The sequence below is a fragment of the Dermacentor silvarum genome, chromosome 10, assembly GCF_013339745.2.
Source record: "Dermacentor silvarum isolate Dsil-2018 chromosome 10, BIME_Dsil_1.4, whole genome shotgun sequence".
NCBI classification, from domain to species: domain Eukaryota; kingdom Metazoa; phylum Arthropoda; class Arachnida; order Ixodida; family Ixodidae; genus Dermacentor; species Dermacentor silvarum.
Genome location: NC_051163.1, coordinates 94,082,643 through 94,104,904, shown reverse-complemented (window position 1 = coordinate 94,104,904; position 22,262 = coordinate 94,082,643). Strand labels below are relative to the sequence as shown.

At 52.0% G+C, this 22,262-nt stretch overlaps 1 protein-coding gene across 14 annotated transcripts in view; it reads left to right on the top strand.

Annotated features, from left to right (window-relative positions):
* The window catches only part of LOC119466292 (cuticle collagen 2-like), a 1,179,781-nt gene that overhangs the window by 374,121 nt on the left and 783,398 nt on the right, over positions 1 to 22,262 (top strand). For 5 of the 14 annotated variants that reach the window (XM_049656727.1, XM_049656726.1, XM_049656739.1 and 2 more), the window contains one exon: positions 618 to 746. The exons of the other annotated variants lie outside the window; for them this stretch is intronic. In XM_049656727.1, coding sequence (XP_049512684.1) covers positions 674 to 746 — 73 coding nt within the window. In that variant the 5' untranslated portion in view covers positions 618 to 673. The remainder of the gene's footprint in view (positions 1 to 617; positions 747 to 22,262) is intronic. 14 annotated transcript variants of the gene reach the window in all.

The following is a 22,262-nucleotide window of genomic DNA, read 5'->3' as shown; positions in this document are numbered from 1 at the left end:
GCAGCGAGAAAACGTGCCAAGCTGCTGTATGGGAGAAGTAAACTGCGTGAAAGGCTTAGGCGGCAGGAAGAAACACACGGCACTTAAAAACGCAGTTTCTGCACTTCATCGTATGCGTTTCTTCCTATCGTGCAGTTTACCCTTCTTTCAGTATGAACGAACTAGCCCGACATATCTCATTGCTGTATATGGATTCCGCTTTCGTATGGTATCACTTGAACACCAGCGATCGTGAAACACGCGCAAGCTGCCTGTCCGCACGAGTGGCGAGGCGAGGCGACGCGACAGCAGAGGAGAGCGACGGAAAGGCACCGCCATCTGGTGGCTGCCCAAGGAGTGGCGACAGCTGCGGTAAGCGCACGGGCGGAGAGTTTTACAACTGAAGCTAGTCTAGTTAACGTTGGTTCAAACGTGGTAGAAGCACGTTCGCGTTGTGTTTTCGCTTGTGCCGTGGCGTCGGTAGGTGACGTGGTGGTTGACGTTACTACCGCCAGGCTTCCGGCGTAATATCCCGTGCTCATTTTATTCTCAGTTGGTCGTCGTTCCCACGACTGTGCGGTGCGATTTTGTATCCGCTGCGCGACAGCGCCTTTCCTATCTGCCACGCCCCACCGGAGGTGTTATTTTCTCCCTGCGTTGGGCGTTTGGTTGCCCGACCGAGAGGATTCCTGAAATGGCACGCGACGGCAGCTTCTGCGGGCTTCCGGCTTTGGCAGCGATGGTGATCGTCCTCGGCTGTTTTGGCAGTGAGTGTTTATTTGTTGGACCGTCCTGTGGCGGCTGCGTTGTTTTAGTGAGCCTCCGAGACCCATCTCACAGCGCGAACGCGCCGCTCGATAAAAAAAAATTACACCCTCTTCCCGTAAGGGAACCCTGAGTAGTATGCGAAGCAGCCATGGGGTTGACTCAAGGTAGCTTTATCAGCTGTATAAACTTGCAAATGCAGCAGCACAAGGAGAGGAGGAGGATGCGCATGCGCAGTGCGGGTCTGGAAGCCGCACGGCGGATTCAGGGAGGGACATAACCCCGAGTCAAAGATGCTTCGCATCTAAAAAAAGGTGCGGCGTGCCGCGTGCATCGAAAACGCCGCGGCGCACCAGCCGGGGGCATAAAAAAAGCATAAAAAAGCCAGGCATCGGCATAGAAAATTCGTCAGGAACGCCCCGAAAGCCGTCGCGCGTGGAAGCTGACGCGTCCCAACCCTGTCAGCTAGCGGTGACATAGGACCAACCCGCATAAGCAATAGCGTGAGTCAGAACACCTGACCTGATTTAACCTTCACCAGGAACATAGACAACGCCATCTTGGACAATACGGAACTTCACGTTGGGAGTGATCATTATATTTATGAAGTGCTGTTTTAGGGTGGTGACAACATCAACATTTTGACCGCTATTTACCGCAAAATTTGGTGGGTACGCATTTTGGTCCTCACCCTTTCTGCCTTTTTTTGTCACGCTCTGATGTACTCATGTTAGCAAGCGATCTATTCAATTTCTTTAATTTAGTTTTGCGCCAATGCGCACAAGAAACCTGCATACACCTTTAATATACTAGTTGCCTTTTATTGCGATAGCAATTATATGGACACTCAAAAGCAGATTTCTGCCGTCGGCGTCGGCGTCGCCGTTGCCGTCGCCGTTGCCGTCGCCGTCGCCGTCGCCGTCGCCGTGAGGTTCCGTATGACGTCAATGGAGATGAAATCGTCGCCGCGCGCCGAACGCTGTATGTGCGAGTGAAAGAGCGCGAGGGACGCGCGCTTTCACGGGGAGTGAACGCACGGCAGAGAACAAACGCGCGTTCTGCGCTGTGCTCCCTTAAGGGCTGCAGAAGTAGGCGTCTCTTTCCTCCTCTATAATCACCATATATGTAGAGTAAACGTACCTTCTTCCGACGCTCGAAAGGCCGTGGGGGAGGGGGGAGGGGGAGGGAAGGGAGGCGACATTTAGCTGCGGCACCAAGTGCCTATTTATATCAGAGGCTCCGGCAACAGTCACCAACGCCGCACGCATTTTGAGCGAACGCGGGCAAAACGCCGACGGCGTCGACAACAGTTCTGCGTGTTGCCGGTGCTGCTGCATGTCCAAGTTTATACAGCTGATAAAGCTGCTTTCATTACTCCGTATAGCTCTCTTCAAATTTGCTATCGCAATTGATGCTTCGCCTTTCAGGTGAAACTGCGACAACTTTTTTCTTTTATTTTAACACATCAAACTTACTTTTCTATTGCATGTCGTGCGACACATGTAAAGCAACAAGTTCTAAGGCACGATGGCGTGCTCGCGGTAGCATTATCTCACGCCAAGAATGTGAACTGCATTAAACATTGTCGTTGCCTTCCATTTGTACATAATATATAAAGGGTGTTTTTCGACGTGTGCTGTAATAAAGACTGTCCTTACTAGTCTGTTTATCTAAAACGCAGACGTGCCGTGTCCGACGCTCAGACGCGCCATTTGGCTCTGGCTGCTGAGGCCAAAGTTTGTTAAAAGAAGTAAATAAGTTCACGTCACCAAGGGTTGCGGGAAATGTCGTCTGTCCGCTGGTCTTTCGCCATTTTGTGCCCCAGATTAAACCCGCCAATTTATCTGGCGGCGGCAAGTACCCTTACAAAGGCTCTCAGCACCCTAATTATATTCTCTCCATTACGGTACCCTTCAGAGGCTACAAAGGGAAAAAGCTAAAATTTAAGCGCGCTAAATGGAACGTTTACCGTTATACTCGGAATAGACGTGAACCGCACCCATTACAAACCATGAAGAGTGGATATCCACTCTTCTCAAAGACGCAGCTAACTCAACCACAGTGGTAGAGCAGGAGGACGGGCCAGCTCCTGATGTTAAATGGGTTCACATTGGTCTGCGCAGCAGTGCTTGTAGAAACGCTGGCTCGCGCAAAAACATAATCATGGTCTACGCAATTGCCTCGCGCAACTCGAAAGGGATATCGAGAAGTACTCACGACAGCTCAGTCAGGAACACTGGCACCAGCTATGTGACCACCTTAATGGCCAGCAAGGATGCAAACACACCTGGTTCCTGCTTAAAAACTTACTTGACCCCACTAAGACTAGAACAGCATCACAAAAGAACCTTCAACAGATCATACACTCCTTCCCGGGAAATAATCATGCCCTCTTTGAAGCTCTAAAAAATCGCTGCTTTGTTACAAGCACCGATGTTCCCCTGCCCGTAGCTAACACCGAAAAAGAAAACAGGGAATTGGACAGTGAAATTATGGAATCTGAAGTACGTGCTGCCCTAAACAGCATCAAAACTACAGTGGCGGCTGGCGAGGACGTATCACTAATAAAAAGCTACGTAACCTAGACGATCAGTTAGTGGCCGAAATCACCAACCTTTTCAACATCCACTTGAAAGAGGGGACTCTACCCACCAGCTGGAAACATGCAAACGTATTCTTCATACCCAAACCAGGGAAGAGGCTTTTAAGTGGAAATTCTCCGACCCATCTCCTTAACTTCTTGTCTTGAGAAGGTTATGGAAGACGTCATTCATAACAGACTGAATGAGTACACTGAAAGCAAAAGGCTACTGCCCCATACAATGATTGGCTTCAGGCCAAATCTGTCCACCCAAGACATTATGTGGCAGATCCAGCAAGTTTTATTGCGATAGCAATTATATGGACACTCAAAAGCAGATTTCTGCCGTCGGCGTCGCCGTCGCCGTCGCCGTGAGGTTCCGTATGACGTCATTTGGAGAAGAAATCATCGCCGCGTGCCGAACGCTGTGTGTGCGAGTGAAAGGGCGCGAGGGGCGCGTCTTTCACGGGGAATGAACGCACGGCGGAGAACAAACGCGCGTTCTGCGCCGTGCTCGCTTAAGGGCTGCAGAAGTAGGCGTCTCTTTTCTCCTTTACAATCACCATATATGTAGAGCAAACGCACCTTCTTCCGACGAGCGAGAAGCCGTGGGGGAGGGGGAGGGAAGGGAGGCGACGTTTAGCTGCGGCACCAAGTGCCTATTTATATCACAGGCTCCGGCAACAGTCACCAACGCCGCACGCATTTTGAGCGAACGCGGGCAAAACGCCGATGGCGTCGACAACAGTTCTGCGTGTTGCCGACGCTGCTGCATGTCCAAGTTTATACAGCTGATAAAGCTAATATCATTACTCCGTATAGCTCTCTACAAATTTGCTATCGCAATTGATGATTCGCCTTTCAGGTGAAACTGCGACCACTTTTTGTACCCGTTGCCGCGCGTCGATGATTCTCTGGACTGGTTACGACGATAAGTACTTCTCATCTCTTGATTTAAAAAGCAGCTACTGGCAGATTCAGGTCGATGAGCGGGACCGTCAAAAAACTGCCTTTGTCACTCCGGACTGTGTTTACGAGCTCCGGGTGGTTCCGTTCGGTCTTTTCTCTGCTCCAGCAACTTTTCAACGGATGATGGACACTGTGCTGGCCCACCTGAAGTGGCAAAGCTGCCTCGTCTACCCAGATGATGTAGTCGTTTTTTCAGCCACTTTTTCTGAACACCTTATCCGACTTCGTCAGGTACTCGACGCAATCCGATCGGCTAACCTTACACTGAAGCCTCAGAAATGCCACTTCAGCAACCAAGAGCTGAAGTTTCTCGGTCAAGTCGTCAGCGCGGAAGGCGTCCGTCCCGATCCCGACAAAACTGCTGCTGTGGCCGCTTTTCCAACCCCTACCGATAAGAAATGTGTTCGACGCTTCCTGGGCCTCTGTGCGTACCATGGGCGCCTTGTCAGTAATTTTTCAAATTTTGCTGAACCTCTTACACGTCTCACAAGAAACGATATGCCGTTCATTTGGAGTGCTGACCAAGAAGCCGCTTTCACCGAGCTCCGACACCGCTTGGCTTCACCGCCCGTTCTTGGACACTTTGGCGAACAGGCCGACACTGAAATTCATACAGACGCTAGCAACACTGGCCAATGTGCGGTACTCGTCCAACGGCCGGAGGGCGTTGAAAGAGTTATCGCTTTCGCAAGTCGCACTCTATTGCGCCCGGAGTCCAACTACACCACTACGGAGAAAGAGGGCCTTGCAGTCCTATGGGCTCTTGCAAAATTTCGGCATTACCTTTACGGCCGCCCATTCAAGGTCATGACAGAACACCACTCGTTGTGCTGGCTGGCAAACTTGAGGGGTCCTTGTCCTTTTGGACGACTGGCACGGTGGATCCTGCGCCTGCAGGAATACGACGTAACCATCGCATACAAGTCCGGGCGCACACGCGAAGACGCTGACACGTTGTCGCGCGCGCCTGTCGATTCTCCTTATAAAGACATTGAGGACGATAGCGCTTTCCTTGGGGCTGTAAGCGTGACAGATTTGTCCCAACTGCAGAGCGCAGATGAGGATTTACGACCTATTATCGAACATCTGGAAGGCCGCAACGCCACTTTGCCCCGACATATAGCTCGCGGACTGTCGTCCTTTTGTCTACGACAGGGCCTACTGTATAAGAAGAACTCTGCTGCCAGCAACAAAACCTACCTTTTGGTCGTGCCAGCAGATATTCGTGACGAACTTCTGTTCGCCTGCCACGACGAACCTCCGTCTGGCCACCTAGGCTACACCGGAACCCTTGCTAGAGTGCGCAAATCGTACTATTGGCCGAAACTCGTCACTTGCGTTAAACGTATGTCCAAGCCTGTCGTGAGTGACAGCGCCGGAAGTCGCCAGCTGTGAAGCTTGCGGGATTACTGAAACCCATTGATCCACCTCGACGACCTTTTGACCGAGTCGGCATGGACCTCTTGGGCCCATTTTCTCGGTCATCTTCGGGAACCAAATGGATAATGATCGCAACAAATAATTTAACGCGCTTTGCTGAAGCAAAGGCTCTGCCTCGAGGCACTGCTTCCGAGGTTGCGCAGTTTTTGTAAACAACATTGTACTGCGTCATGGCGCCCCATCGTGCGTCATTACTGGCCGAGGAACGGCATTTACGGCACGGCTCCTTGAAGACGTTTTCCTATTAAGTACACGACGCATCGAAAGACGATTGCCTATCACCCGCAGACAAATGGCCTGATCGAAAGGCTCAACAAAACGATGACCGACATGATCTCTATGTACGTAGACGTGAAGCACAAAATGTGGGATGAAGTACTTCCGTACGTAACGTTTGCGTACAACACCGCGACGCAAGAAACCACACGCTTCACGCCGTTCTACCTTGTTCACGGTCGTGAAGTCCATGACATGCTTGAAGCAATGCTTGCATGCGACAGCTTTGATGATCTTGACCAAGACGCCGAGCTCTTTGTGCACCGCGCCGAGGAAGCACGCCAACTAGCTCGCACGAACATCAAGAAACAGCAGTGCATCGACACACGCCACTACAACCTCCGCCATCGACAAGTTGAGTACCAACCAGGAGATCGGGTTCTGGTCGGGACTCCTGTCCGCTGCTAAGGCATATCACAGAAGCTTCTCAGACGGTACTTCGGACCTTAAAAAGTGCTGCGGCGAGTGAGTGACGTCAACTACGAGGTTCTTCCTGACGACAGCCAACGAACGCGACGTCGAAAGACACTAAACGAGATTGTGCACGTTGCGCCGCTGAAACCATACCGCACTCCATAACCACCATAGTTTGTGGACCATGCCATTCCTTTTGTTTTATTTATTTTTGTCGTAGACAATCATTGCCTCAGTGAGATTGCCCTGCGTTCTATGACTGCCCGTCAGCAAGCGATTCTCAGACGGCATGCAGAAATTATTCCAGGGCCAAAATTTCCAGGGCCACACAACGCATTCTCAATGGAGCCCACCAGCTGCCACCATACATACAAATCGTCTGGACTCCGAGGCATGAGTCCTTACGCGGCAATCAGCAGGCACACGCCTACGCCCGAGCGCATGCACACCAGGAGCCGCGAGATGACCGCGCCGAGCAGTTCCAACCAGAGCCCATACCATTAACCTGCACGCACATCCTACAACACTATCGCCTTTCACGAAGAACACTACCCCCACCACATAATGCTCTGACGCGAGAGGAAGCCGCAATATGGAGAAAACTCCAAACAAACCCATATCCACATTTGAGTCTTTACCACGCCATACACCCTGCGCTGTATTCCTATAAATGTCCACACTGCTATCAATGTGCAACGCTTTACCACATGGTATGGGCTTGCGCAAACACACCACAGCTCACACCCATAACACACCCCACCACACGGCAATGGGAGGCAGCGCTGTCCAGCTCCGACTCGACGGACCAGCTCAACCTGGTCAACCGAGTGAGAAGGGCAGCTAAGGCCGCTGGACTCCTGGACTGAGGGGACCACCCACTGCAGAGCGGAGGAGCTACCTACGCTCGCATGCTCTTTCGATTAAAGTTTATTATCTCTCTCTCTCTCAGCAAGCGATTGTGTGTGCATGTGTCTTCCACGCGTGTACTTACGTTCGCCCTGTAGTGTGTGTGCTTCTTTTAGCATCGACTCGACGATTTTCCGAGGAGGGAGAATAATGCCACACCTTGCAGCATGTGCTACATAATTAGAAAGCCGAAGACGCGCGCTAGGCCACGCGCCATGCGCCGGCACCTGCTTTGACGGGCACCAGCGAAGAAGCAGACGAAGATCCTCCGATCCACGCGCCAGTGCTTGAGTTTTTGCGTTCGGTCAGAGACTCGAACTCAACGCTTCAGGTCGCCTGTTCTCCTAGAACGTGACAATATCTTACACCCGGACCCTGTAAAAGCCACCCGTACCATTCTAGGGCTAGACGGGAGTAAAGCGTTTGACAATTTATCAGACGCATCAATACTAACAAATCTATCCCAAAAGAATGTCGGGGAGTGCACTTATGTCTACATTCCAAACTTCCTCAAGGATCACACTGCGGAAATACGCCTTGGGGGACATTAAACGCGGACAATTTCAATTAGGAACAAGGGGCACCCCTCAAGGTGCGGTCCTCTCCCACTTCCTTTTCAACGTGACTACGCGAAACCTGCGCCCGTTACTGGAAAGGATCCCGCATATCAAGCACTCCATCTACACTGAAGATATCACCATCTGCACCAACAGCGCTTCGGATGGTGTAACATGAACGCACTGCGAGCGGCCGCAGACACCATACAAACTTTTTGGCGACAAAATGGTCTTGCGTGCTCCCCAACAAAATCAGAGCTTCTCGTCATCCCGGATAAATCTACGAAAGCGGCCACCAAAAGGGATGTCACTTCCCTTATCCGAGTCAATATGGAAGACCGACCAGTTCCGCCCGTATTGGCAATAAGAGTACTGGGCATACTAATTCGGCATGATACTCAAAATTCCGAGGCTATTTCCCTATTACAGATGGCAGACCACCAAATCTGTGGCCTGCTAACACGTGTAGCAACACAACACCGCGGTATTAAGGAGGCCGATCTCTGTCGCCTGACGCAGGCTTTCCTAGTCAGTCGCATAGTGTACTCCTTCCCACACTACCACCTGCGGCTTTCCGACAAGGAAAAGGTCAACAGTGTCATCCGCACAGCTGATAAAGCAGCCCTCGGGCTCCCTAGACATGCGCACACTGAACGATTACTTGAGTTAGGGGTAAACAATAGGCTAGACGAACTCATGGAAGCCCATAAAACGGCCCAACGTGAACGACTATCCAGCACCGCAACTGGCAGGTTCATTCTGGGTAAACTCGGGCTGAATCCTGTTAGGAATTCGGCAGGACGAACCGCACTACCCGGTGCGGTCAAAGGCCAGTTGGTTATCAAACCGTTACCCAAGCAGAGGCTTCCTGGGAGACATGACACGAGGCGGTCTGCCACAGCTAAGGCCCTTCAAGAAAGGTACCAAAACAACCAGCACACTGCGTATGTCGATGCGGCAAAGCAAAGCAATATCCCCAAAATTACGTAGTGAGCGTCGTGACCGGAGAGGGACGTATCCTCAACGACGCGAGCATAAGAATGCCGTCAACCGTAGAAGCGGAAGAGACTGCCATTTCTTTGGAAATCGCGAATCCTTCCGTGCAAACCGTCATATGCGACTCCAAAGGGCAATCGCTAACTTCTCGAGAGGCAGCATAGGCGTCTGCGCGGCGCGAGTCTTGAGGGACTTCACAAGCGAAACGGTTATTGAGCTCGTGTGGGTCCCTGCCCATTTGGGGAATCAAGAGAATCAGGAGGCGCACTGGGTAGCCCGAGGTGTAACCAACCGGGAGGTGTGGCCCTCAGACTCGGATCTCCCGGATAAGGCACAGACGACATACCACGAAATAACAAACTACTACAGGGAGAACAGGCGAATCTATCCGCCTCCAAACGCAAGCCTCACACGAGCACAAGCCTCGATCCTGCGTCGAATCCAAATTAATTCGTTCCCCAGCCCACATTGGCTGTCCATAATTACCAGAGGGCAATGACAGCCAATATGTCATAACTGCACAATTCAAACATCGGCTACCCAAAATCACTTTCTTTGGGGGTGGGAGGGTTTCATCATCATCATCATCAGCCTATATTTTATGTCCACTGCAGGACGAAGGCCTCTCCCTGCGATCTCCAATTACTCCGGTCTTGCGCTCGCGTATTTCAACTTGCGCCTGCAAATTTCCTAACTTCATCATCCCATCTGGTTTTCTGGCGGCCTCGTCTGCGCTTCCCTTCTATTGGTATCCATTCTGTAACCCTAATGGTCCACCGGTTATCCATCCTACGCATTACATGGCCTGCCCAGCTCCATTTCTTCCGCTTAATGTCAACTAGAATATCGGCTATCCCCGTTTGTTCTCTGATCCCCACCGCTCTCTTCCTGTCTCTTAACGTTAGTCCTAAGATTTTTCGTTCCATCGCTCTTTGTGCGGTCCTTAACTTGTTCTCGAGCTTCTTTGTTAACCTCCAAGTTTCTGCCCCATATGTTAGCACCGGTAGAATGCAATGATTGTACACTTTTATTTTCAACGACAGTGGTAATCTCCCAGTCAGGATTTGGTAATGCCTGCCGTATGCAATCCAACCCAATTTTATTCTTCTGTAAATTTCTTTCTCGTGATCAGGGTCCCCTGTGAGTAATTGACCTAGATAAACGTACTCTTTTACAGACTCTAGAGGCTGACTGGCGATCCTGAATTCTTGTTTCCTTGCGAGGCTTTTGAACATTATCTTTGTCTTCCGCACATTCATCTTCAACCCAATTCTTACACTTTGTCGATTAAGGTCCTCAATAATTCGTCTCCATTGTTGCTGAATAGGACAATGTCATCTCCAAACCGAAGGTTGCTGAGATATTCGCCGTTGATCCTCACTCCTAAGCCTTCCCAGTCTAAGAGCTTGAATACTTCTTCTAAGCATGCAGTGAATAGCTTTGGAGAGATTGTGTCTCCTTGCCTGGACGCCTTTCTTGATAGGTAACTTTCTACTTTTCTTTTGGAGAGCCAAGGTTGCTGTGGAATCCTTGTAGATGTTTGCTAAGATATTCACGTATGCCTCCTATACTCCTTGATTACGCAATGCCTCTATGACTGCTGGTATCTCTACTGAATCAAATGCCTTTTCATAATCTATGAAAGCCATGTAGAGAGGTTGATTTTACTCCGCAGATTTCTCGATTACCTGATTTATGACATGGATATGATCCACCGTAGAATATCCCTCACTGAAGCCAGCCTGTTCTCTTGGTTGGCTGAAGTCAAGTGTTGCCCTGATTGTATTGGAAATTATCTTGGTGAATATTTTATACAATACTGAAAGCAAGCTAATGGGTCTATAATTCTTCAGTTCTTTAACGTCTCCCTTCTTATGGATTAGTATAACGTTGGCATTCTTCCAGCTCTCTGGTACACATGAAGTTGTGAGGCATTGCGCATAAAGGGCCGCAAGCTTTTCAAGCATGATATCTCCTCCATCTTTGATTAAATCTACTGTTATTCCATCTTCTCCAGCAGCTTTTCCCCTGGTCACGTCTTTCAAGGCCCTTCTAACTTCAGCGCTAGTTATATAAGGAGCCTCTGCATCCGGTTCATCACTATTTTGAATGAAAGTAGCTTGGCTGTTTTGGGCACTGTACAGGTCAGTATAGAATTCATCCGCTGCTTTTACTATGTCATTGAAATTGCTGATGATATTACCATGCTTATATTTCAGTGCATACATCTTGCCTTGTCCTATGCCAAGCTTTCTTCTTACTGATTTAATGCTGCATCCATATTTTACGACTTCCTCAATCTTTCCCACGTTATAATTTCGAATATCCCTTACTTTTTTCTTGTTGATTAGTTTTGACAGTTCAGCGAATTCTATCTGATCTCTTGAGTTGGACATTTTCATGTTCTGTCGTTTCTTTATTAGGTCCTTTTATTTCTTGGGAGAGCTTACCTACTGGTTGCCTTGGTTCGCTACCCCCCACTTCAATTGCTCCTTCTGAGATAAACCTAGTTACGGTTTCATTCATTATCTCTATGTTGTCTTTATCTTCCTTTTCTAAAGCTGCATATTTGTTTGCAAGCACCAGCCTGAATTGGTCTGCATTTACCCTTACTGCCTCTAGGTTGGCCTGTTTTCTGTTGACTAATTTCACTCTCTCTCTCTCTTCAAATTGAAAGAAATCCTAGACCTCACTAAGCTATGGTCACTGCACTTTACCTTACTTAACAGTTCTATATCCTGCACTATGCTTGGATCGGCAGAGAGTATGAAATCTATTTCATTCCTTGTTTCTCCATTAGGGCTTTTCCAGGTCCACTTCCTGTTGCTGCGCTTCCTGAAGAAGGTGTTCATTATTCGTAGCCTATTCCTTTCCGCTAATTCTACTAACATCTCTCCTCTTGCATTCCTAGAATCGATGCCGTAGTTGCCAATTGCTTGCTTGGTGGGAGGGTTTACCCCCTCCCAAGTGGCCCCTGTCAGCTCCCTTACAACATACTTGCAAGGAGCTGCTGAGAACGCCAGAGGAAATACGACAGCAAGACCTCGTCGCCTGGGCCGAAAGGGTCGCTCCTCGAGAGGAGCCATCCTAGGACTCGGGCCTGCCAGACCTTACCTGAGCAGAATTTTAATATAGTTGTTACCAAGTAGCCGGGACATAAAAAAACAAAGAAAAGCCGGGCATCGGCGTAAAAAGTTCGTCAGGAACGCGCTCGGAACGCCGTCGTGCGTGGCAGCTGACGCGTACCAACACCGTCAGCTACCGCCTTTAGGCCCAGCCAAGCGGCCGAGACATTCTTTCCCATTGCAGCACGTTTTTTGTTATCGAGCGGCCGTGGCGCGAAGCAAACGACGCGCCTTTCGCAGAGAACTACGTATATATATATATATATATATATATATATATATATATATATATATATATATATATATATATATATATGCAAACGTGGATTTTAAAAAATTACACCATCTTCCCGCAGGGGAACCCTGAGTAGTATGCGAAGCAGCCATAGGGTCGACTCGAAGTTCGGGATCGGCCTGTCGCCGCTGCCGTTTCGTGGCAGCGGCTCGAGCCCTCTTCTCCGTGGCGCTGTCCGCGGCGCTGACACTGGCGTTGACGCTGGCGCTGTCCGTGGCACTCATCGCGGCGTTGCGGGAGGAGAATGAGAGGAGCGGAGCGCGCGCGCGCGTCATTATACCGAGAGCTACAGTGGCGCCCCCCAGCGGAGTATGCAGCGCCTAGCGTTGCGCCTCTAACCTAAGCTGCTTCGCATTATCGCGCGCGGAGCCGCAGGTGTTGCCATTCGTTGCGCAATCCGGACAGGAGCGGAGCGTCGGAGAGGACAGGAGGAATGCCGAGAGGAGAGGAGATCAGACAAGGAGAGGTGGGGTAGGAGGATGTGCATGTGCAGTGCGGGTGTGGACGCCGCACGGCGGATGGAGGGACGGATAGAGCCGCCGGCAAGAAATGCTTCGCATTTAAAATAACAGGTGTGGGGAGTGGGTGGTGGAGCCCCAAGTCCAGGGGTCCACTTGCTTGAGCGGTGCGCCGTGCATGGTCGAGAAGCGCTAGTTGCGTCTCCCGATCCTCGCTGGCGAGCGAAGTCTCCCACTGCTCGTTTCCGGAAAGTTTGCCGGCAATTTGCGGTGTGTTAATTTTGGGTGGCTTATTCTGGCAATCCCACGTAATGTGGGCTAGAGTTGGCCGGCCTCCGCACCACGGACAGTGAGTCTTGTAGAATGTGGGGCGAATGGCATGTTTCAAATAAAGGTTTCGATATGTATGCGTCTGTATTCGGCGCCAGTCGTAAGAGTGCCGCCCGGATATATCAGGGTGTGCTGGACTGTACTTTCGTCACTCGCTCCGTTGGTACTCAAGGGTGTCTCGCGCTAAGGGGTTTTCTGAAAAGTGGTCGGCCGCTCGGTTTGTAAAAAGCACGAGCTGCGCCGTCCGCTCTGTGATTGCCATCGAGTCCTGTGTAGAGCACTGCATGGGCTCGGACTTACCCGAAAGCCCGGGCCCGGCCCGGCCCGTGGGCCGGGCCGGGCCGGGTAGAGCAGTTTTTTCACGGGCTCGGGCCGGGCTGCGGCACAGCGGGTGCTTTTTGACCCGGGCTCGGGCCGGGCTCGGGTTTTTTGACGCGGGCCCGGACCGGGCTCGGGCTTTCTGCGAGTTATTCTCGGGCTTCTCAACTCTGAAAAACATGTATTTTTCGGTCTCGGGCCGGATTCGGGCCGGTTTCGATCCGGGCTCGGGCCGGTTTCGATCCGGGCTCAGGCCGGGCTCGGGCTTAAGGTAAAGGGGTGGCGGGCCGGGCCGGGCGGGTAACGTAGATGGGTCTCGCCATAAAAGTTTTGATCGGGCTCGGGCGGGCCGCCCAATGTAAAAACGGGCCCAAGCCGGGCCCGGGCCGCAAAAATCGGCCCGTGCAGTGCTCAAGTCCTGTGTGACCCGGGCACCAGATGATCATGTGGTTCTGCATTAGGTTGGATTCTAATAGGTAAGTTGTGCTGTGTGGTAGCCTCCCGGTGAGGAATTATCGCCGATTTTCCCGGAGTTTCCTTAGATTTAATAGCTAGCGCGATGGCTGAGGCTTCTGAACTGCCCTTGATTTGCGGCCGCTCCTACTGCTGCGAGAGCGTACTTTTAAGTATTGCATTGAGCGACATCTGCGTAGACCGTATCCGGATTTCTACCGAATTGTTGCATTAATTTCCGTGCTCGTGCACTTCTACGACCCCGGTGGTATTTGGGACTCATGTATTGGGGGATTGGCGCTACTATGATCTTTTCAGGAAGGACTTTAGGTAGAGATTGCAGTTCTTCTCCCGCATACTATAGACGAGTGGGGTAACCAACGCGGCAGAGTAATGCTCTGCCACTGGAGGTTAACCTAAGCCTCTCCCGTTGAGACATGAGCACCGCTGTGCATAGCTCCTCGTAGTTGTTATGTATTCCGAGGAACACCAGGCGTTCAGTGGAGATTCCCTGTGGTAGGCCGAGAGCCGCTTTGTAGGACGTTCTGATCAACGCATCTAGGCCACTTAGTTCAGTTTTCGTGGGGTCCTGGAAAGGAAGACTATATGTGAGACGACTTAGCACAAAAGGCTCAACGAGCCGGATCGTCTCAGTTTCCTTGAAACCTTTTCGGTGATAGGTTACTCTAAAAATCATGTGGGAGATCTGTTTCACCGTAGTTCTACAGGTTTTAGTGGTGTGGACCACTCAGTTTTGTTGCTTTGCAGCCAGTCCGAGGACTCGCATTTTCTGGACCTCTCTTACCTGGCTGTCTCCTATAAAGAGGTTCACCACGTATCCTGATATATTCTGATTTGTCGGGAGCGCAGCTCATTCTGTTGCTGCGGGCGAAAGTTTCAACATGCGGTCTCTGCTTCTCGCAGGATTTGTTCTTTTTGTCCTGAAGAGCCGCTGGTAGCCCAATGTGTGATATCGTCCGCATATAACGCGTATCCGAGCCTCGATATGACGACGAGAATTTTGACTAAGCGTCTCATGCCGATGTTGAAAAGAAGGGGCGAGAGTATCGCCCCTTGTGGGATACCTCTATTGGGCATGGGAAAAGAGTCCGAGCGCGTAGAGCCGATGATTATTGTCACGATGCGAGAGGACAGGAAAGAGCGGACGTAGTCATAGATTCTATTTCCACAACCGATGTCATTCACCTCAGATGAGTTCATGTGACATAGTGTCGAATGCACTTTTCAAATCACGAGCGAGGACGAGATGTTCTGCACCAACCAAGGTGTCGCTGTAGCGGCAGCAGCATTGGCGTCGCATGATAATTACGTAAACGCTTGCGTCTGCAAGAGGCACGAGCGGCTGACACGCACCGGCACAGGCTAGCGTTCCGAACCAGAGAGATTAAAAAATGCTACGATAAGAGATCGGGTGTCGGTTTTTCCTCTCCCGCGAGAGCCCGTGACTTTACCTGTCTACGTGGTCGCTCGTCGCCACAGTTTGGTGACCCGAGCGTGATGCTGCCATATGCTCCCGTGGTAGAGACGACCATGGACCAGACCAACGCTGCGAGAGCACAAGGCCAGAACCATTCCGACGAACGCGGTGAGCCCTCCTGTTCAGCAACCGCCGTCCGTCTCCCACAGTACTGGGACCAGCATCCCTCGGCGTGGTTTCTTCAGGCCGAATCGCAACTTCAAGTCACTGGTATCCACTCTCAAGCCTCAAAGTTTCATTACGCCGTTGCAGTGCTCTCGCCCGCCGCCATTGACGAAGTAACAGATTTATTGAGCGCCCCATTGTCTACCTCCGCCTATGACGATCTCAACGTAGCCCTGCTACAGCGCACATCTGCTTCATAGCGTTCTCGAATTCAGCAGCTTCTGTCCGCTCAAGAACTCGGCGACCGACGCCCTAGTCAACTTCTTCGCCGAATGAGGCAGCCGTTAGGAAACAACGCAAGATCCATCGACGACGCGCTGTTGCGCGAATTGTTTATGCAACGACTCCCGGCTAACGTGCAGATGGTCCTGGCGACCGTCTCTACCATGGTTCTTACAGGACTTGCCGTTTTGGCTGACAAAGTCATGGAAATAGCCACTCCAACCATCGCAGCAACGAAATCGTGTCTGGGTAACAATACAACCGCCCTACAAACCCTTCTCTGCTCTTCAGCAGCGAAATCTCCGCTCGACTCCTTCTGTGAGCGCCTGGAACGCATCATCTGTGCAGCAGAACATCGCCGCACGTCATCTCGTTGCCCACGCAGCCGTAGTTCCAGCAAATCAAGACGCAGGAGCAACCGCGATGAAACATCACCTACAACGTCTGGCATTTGCTACTACTGCTGCCGTTTTGGAAACGACGCTCGTCACTGTCGGCGTCCCTGAGCTTGGCAGGAAAACAGGCCCGCCGACCTCTAATGGCGACGAGTGGTCCGGCCCAACACACAAGTCGCCTGTTCTACGTGACGGACAGAGTTACGGGCCAACGGTTCTTAGTCGACACAGGAGCTGACGTCAGCATTCTCCCCGCTCACCACTCCGACCGAAAAGCAACACCTGTGCCGTTTTTGCAAGCTGTCAACGGGACCAGGATTCCAGTTTTCTCGTCACGCTCCGTCATCCTAAACCTTGGCCTTCGACGAGCGTTCCGCTGGATTTTTCTAGTTGCAGACGTTCGTCGTGCAGTTATTGGAGCAGACTTCTTGCACAACTACGGACTCCTTGTCGATGTTCAACGACACCGTCTCATCGACTCCGTGACCCAGCTATCCGTTCCCGGCGTCTCATTATCAGACACATCAACGATCGCGCCTATTTCTGCCATGTTGGACGAACCTTTCGCCGCGCTCCTACGTGAGTTTCCCACCTTGTCTCGCCTGCCGGACTGGACGCTACCGGTGCAACATGACGTGTGCCATCACATCGTCACCTCCGGCCCCCTAGTCTATTTCCGACCCCGGCGTTTGTCCCCGGAGAAACTCAAGATCGCTCGCGCGGAGTTCGAACACATGCTGCCACTTGGCATCAGCCGCCCTTCCTCCAGTAATTGGGCATCACCACTTCACATGGTGCCTAAGAAGACGGGAGACTGGCGCCCATGCGGTGATTACCGGGCACTAAACAACGTTACAGTTCCTGATCGCTATCCTTTCCCGAACATTCAGGACTTCACGGTAGCGTTGCATGGTGCGACGATCTTTTTTAAGATCGATGTCGTTCGCGCTTATCATCAACTACCGGTCGCTGAAGAAGACACTCGCAAGACCGCCATCACCACGCCCTCGGTCTTTTAGATGCGACGCAGCTTATGGCGGGGGCTTTGTCCATCCCTCCTTCCGTCCCGCGGCGTCTCACACCCCCACAGCTCATGCGCGTCCCCTCCCCTCTCTCTCCTCTCCTACGCTCGCCCCTTTCTCTCCTCTAGGAATCCTCTACTGTACGGAGCGGTGCGCACGACAGGTGGTGCGACAGCTGCATACTTCGCTGCGGGCGCCACGGTTGTTACGCGGTATGAAAATGACGGAGCGCGCCTCATTCTCCTGTGCAGCGCCGCGATGAGCGCTCGGGCCGCCCCCGCGAAACGGGAGCGGCGACATGGTGATCCCGAACTTCGGGCTCGCGAAGCCGAAAGGGAACGTGAACGGCAGCAAGCGGACCCTGAACTCCGGGCTCGGGAAACCGAATCGAAACGTCAACGTCGAGCGGTGGATCCCGAGGCGGCGCGGCAACGCGAAGCCGAAAGTGGAACGTGCATAGACCTGATCTTCGCAAACTTCAGAATGAAAACTCTGGAACAGCAACCCTTGACGCTACACTTCACCGACCACAAGGCCGTCGTGTTCAAAGCGCCGCGTGCACCGACGCTAGGAATCGCATACGGTCTCTGAATAAATAAACAGGCAACCACCACGTTCTCTCTCTTCTCTTATACATTCTCATTCGTCCTCTCAATAAAATTACACCATCTCCAGCTCAAACTAACCACCTCCCCGTTGCTTCGCATCCACACATGGTTCCCTTTTGCGGGAGATGGAGTAATTTTGAATTTCTCCGCATGCCTTTCGGCTTACGGAACGCGGGATTTCAGCATTTCATCGATTTCGTCACCAGAGGCCTGCCTTTCGTTTTTGCATACATTGACGACCTTCTCGTCGCAAGCTCTTCCGCAGAAGAACATCTTCACCACTTGCGGTTGTTGTTTTGACGCCTTGCCAATAACGGAATTGACATCAACGCCGCCAAGAGCAAATTCGGTCAACCGGAACTCGAGTTCCTCGGTCATATCGTAGACGCTAACGGCATTCGACCACTGCCGTCCAAGACTCGCGTCATTGAAGACCTTCCCCGACCGACCACACTAACCAAGCTTCGTCAATTTCTACCGCCGATTCATCCCTGATTGCGCACGACTTATCGCTCCGCTAGACGCTCTGCTGGTGAACAGACGTAAACAAGTGCTTCAGTGTCATGAAGGGGCCACCGACGCTTTCACAAGAGTCAAGTCTGCCCTCGCCGACGCCACGCTGCTTAGACACCCAAAGCCAAACGCGCCCACTGCCATCATGAACGACGCTTCAAACACCGCCGTTGGTGCCGTTATGCAGCAATTCATCGGCAATGCGTACCATCCACTTGCCTTTTTCTCCAACAAACTGAATCCTGCACCTTGGCTTCAGTGTTCGGCCGTGAATTACTCGCAGTTTACCTGGCTTTCAAACATACTCGACATCTCCTAGAAGGCCGTGCGTTTACTGTCTTGAGAGACCGCAAGCCCCTTGTGCAGGCAATGAACCGTTTGGCGTCCTGTTACTACCCCCGCGAGAGTCGACACCTTTCCTACAAATCCTAGTTTACGACAACGTTCCGACCCATCCAGGGCACCCACCGACAACGTTCCAGCCGACGTTCCGAGTCGTGTCAATGCCATTTCCACCTTGACGTCCGAGCCTTTCATCATCGATGTCGACTTGCTCGCCAGTCAACAGCGTGTCGACACCGAACTTCGTACACTCCGGAATTCGTCAACGTCCCTGAAATTGGAGGACGTCGTAGTGACTCCAGATTGTACTCCCGTCGTCTGCGACACTTCTACCGACACGCCTAGACCATACATTCCAGAATCCCTTCGCAGACGTCTATTCGAAACCGTGCATAACCTGTCGCATCCTGGCATATGCGCGACACAGAAGCGCCTTTCCAGTCGTTTCGTTTGGCCTCGGCTAAACGCTCAAGTTCGCGATTGGCTTTGCTGCTGTTTGTAGTGTCAACGCTCCAAGATCCGGCGTCACCCCATTCCGCCTGCAAAGTCTTTTCTTCCACCGGATGCTCGTTTTGACGCCGTACACCTGGACCTCGTCGGCCCTCTCGCACCTTCGAAAGGTTGCTGCTACATACTGACTTGCATCGACCGCTATACACGGTGGCCGAAAGCTACACCTATATCTGACATCTCAGCACCTACTTTTGTCGCAGCTTTCGTGTCTACATGGATTGCAAGGTTGGGCTGCCCATCTACAATAGTCACCGATCACGGTCGGCAGTTTGACTCAGCACTATTCAACTAGCTACTCAATCTACTCGGAACGGCACGTTTTTGCACGACTGCTTACCGCCCGCTATCCAATGGACTTATTGAACGTTTTCTCCGGCATCTCAAGGCATCCCTTATGGTGCATGAATCGCCGGAGAAGTGGGTTCTACCTTTGCCTCTCGTCTGACTTGGCATCAGAGCCGCACTCAAGAGCGACCTAGGTTGCTCCTGTGCTGAGCTAGTCTATGGTACTCACCTACGCCTTCCATGCTATTTCTTCGTTGCCACCAGCAAAACGCCTATGCCATCACCTGCCGACTACGTTGCCGAACTGCAAGCTTTCTTCAGCCAGATGCGCCCCGTGCCTACAGGTTTGCGAGAAGCAAGGTCTCCGTACGTTTCTCCCGCTCTGACCTCTGCTAGCCACATTTTCGTGCATAACTGTGCCGAACGGAAGCCTTTGCAGCCGCACTACTCCGGGCCATATTGTGTTCTCGAGCGACGTCTGACGACTTTTGTCGTGAACGTCAACGGCCAATCGGACACAATTGCCCTAGAACGTCTCAAACCCGCCTACATTGAAGCACCCGCACCATCGGCCCCACCAATGTGCGACGCAACCCTGCAATCCATCGACGCCGCCTCCATCCGTTTCACCCAAGACCAACGACACAGACACGCCGTGTCACATGGAGTTTTCATCGTTCGTCGAACTTTCATCCTCTCTATGGGAGGAGCCCTCTGTAGCGGCAGCAGCATCGGCGTCACATGATAATTACGTAGACGCTCGCGTCTGCACGAGGCACGAGCGGCTGGCACGCACCAGCACAGGCTAGCGTTCCGAACCAGAGAGATTAAAAATGCTACGCTAAGAGATCGGGTGTCGGTTTTTCGTCTCCTGCGAGAGCCCGCGACTTTACCGGTCTACGTGGTCGCTCGTTGCCACATTGCAAAAGACTTCTTCCCGAAGTAGCAGGAAAACATCCTGAGTTAACAAATGTTGGCGAAAGCCGAATATTTTTGTGGGAAAGAGGCTGCGGTCTTCAATGTAAGACGTGAGACGCGTGTTAATCACCTTCTCAAATAATTCGCCACGACAGGAGGTTACTGATATCGGTCTTAGATTTTGTAGATCATGAGGTTTTCCTGCTTTCAGAATAAGCACGATTATAGCCTCCTTCCACTGTTCTGGAACCACGCCCCTCTACCATACCTGTTCATTAAAATATCGAGTAAGCTGTTCTAGGTGTTCGTCGCTCAGGTTCCGGATCATATAGCATTTGTGAGCTGATCAGGTCCTGGAGCAGTATTTCTCTTCGCAGTTTGCGTAGCCGCAGAGTTCTGCTTTAGCTATCGAGGCGTCGAGCACTGCGTTTTCTTGTCCTTTGTGTGGTAGGATGCGTGGGGGAGTGGTTACCTCCCCTACGTACTTATCTTTGAGCTTAGTGAGGAGGGCCTGTTCTGTTCCCGGAAATTCTCCGGTAAGTTTTTGAAGGGTGCGGTTCGTGGCCGTTTTGGGTTTTTCCGGGTGCCGTTTTGTTGCGAAGTATTGTCCATGTCTTGGAGGTGTGTAACGCTTCGCGAAGTGATTTGCAAAAACTCGCCCAACTCGCTGCCTCCAACTGCTCTGCGTAAGCGTTTGCCCACTCAGGTGTTTCCGCGATTCTATGGCGCAGTTTGCAATTACGTCGCTGTTTTTTTCCATCGCTTGGTTAGCCCCCTTCTGCCTTCCCACATGTATAGCAGATGGCTGTCAACTAACGGCGTTTCCGCTAGCGCTATCCGCTTAGATGTTGCTTAAACAGCTACGTATGCGTGTGCTTCGGCGCCGCGTTTGCCAACGCGGAAAACACGCTCCTCTCCAGCTGGCACAACCTCACTGCATAATTTTGTTCACGTTTCGGCGGAATTCGAAATGTAGGTGTTGGGCGGGTAGCCATCGTTTAAGGGAGCCTACCTGCAACGCTGTTTTTACATGTAGGCATCTTGCATGTAGGCTCCCTACATCGATCGACGCCCCGATTTCCCGACCTCTACAGAACACATCGGGGTCTGCTAGCTGTTTTTTTGCGGGGTCGATCGTCAAGAAGCACGCGATGTAGATTGTCTGGTCATCCTTGTTCGTTAAGAATGCCGACAGCGCGGTTTGCAGTCGAATGCACATAGCATGGTGCATAGCATGGCCAGCGCGCGCTGCTGACTACGAACTTGTCTTGGTGCGGGGAAGGGCCTTCCTTTTTCGTTTTAAATGCGAAGCACTTCTTGCCGGTGGCTTGGTCCGTCCCTCCCGCGGCGTCCCACACCCCCACAGCGCATGCGCGTCTCCTCCCCCTCTCTATCCTCTACTACGCTCCCCCCTTTCTCTCCTCTAGAATCCTCTACGAAGCGGCGCCCGCGTCCCACACCCCCACAGCGCATACGCGTCCCCTCCTCCTCTTTGTCCTGTCCTACGCTCCCCCTTTTCTCTCCTCTAGGAATCGTCTACGGAGCGGCGCCCGCGTCCCACACCCCCGCAGCGCATGCGCGTCCCCTCCCCCTCTCTCTTCTCTCCTACGCTCCACCCTTTCTCTCCTCTAAGAATCCGGAGCGGCGTGCACGACAGGTGGTGCGACAGCTGCATACTCCGCTGGGGGCGCCACAGTATTTCCGCGGTATGAAAATGACGGAGCGCGCGCGCCTCATTCTCTTTCCTGTGCAGCGCCGCGATGAGCGCTCGGGCCGCTGCCGCGAAACCATCTCCCGCTCAACCTAACCATCTCCCCGCTGCTTTGCATCCACACATGGTTCCCTTTAGCGGGAGATGGAGTAATGTTTTCTTCCGCGGACCCTTCGGACGCTGCAGCAGCAAACCTGTATGCCAGCCA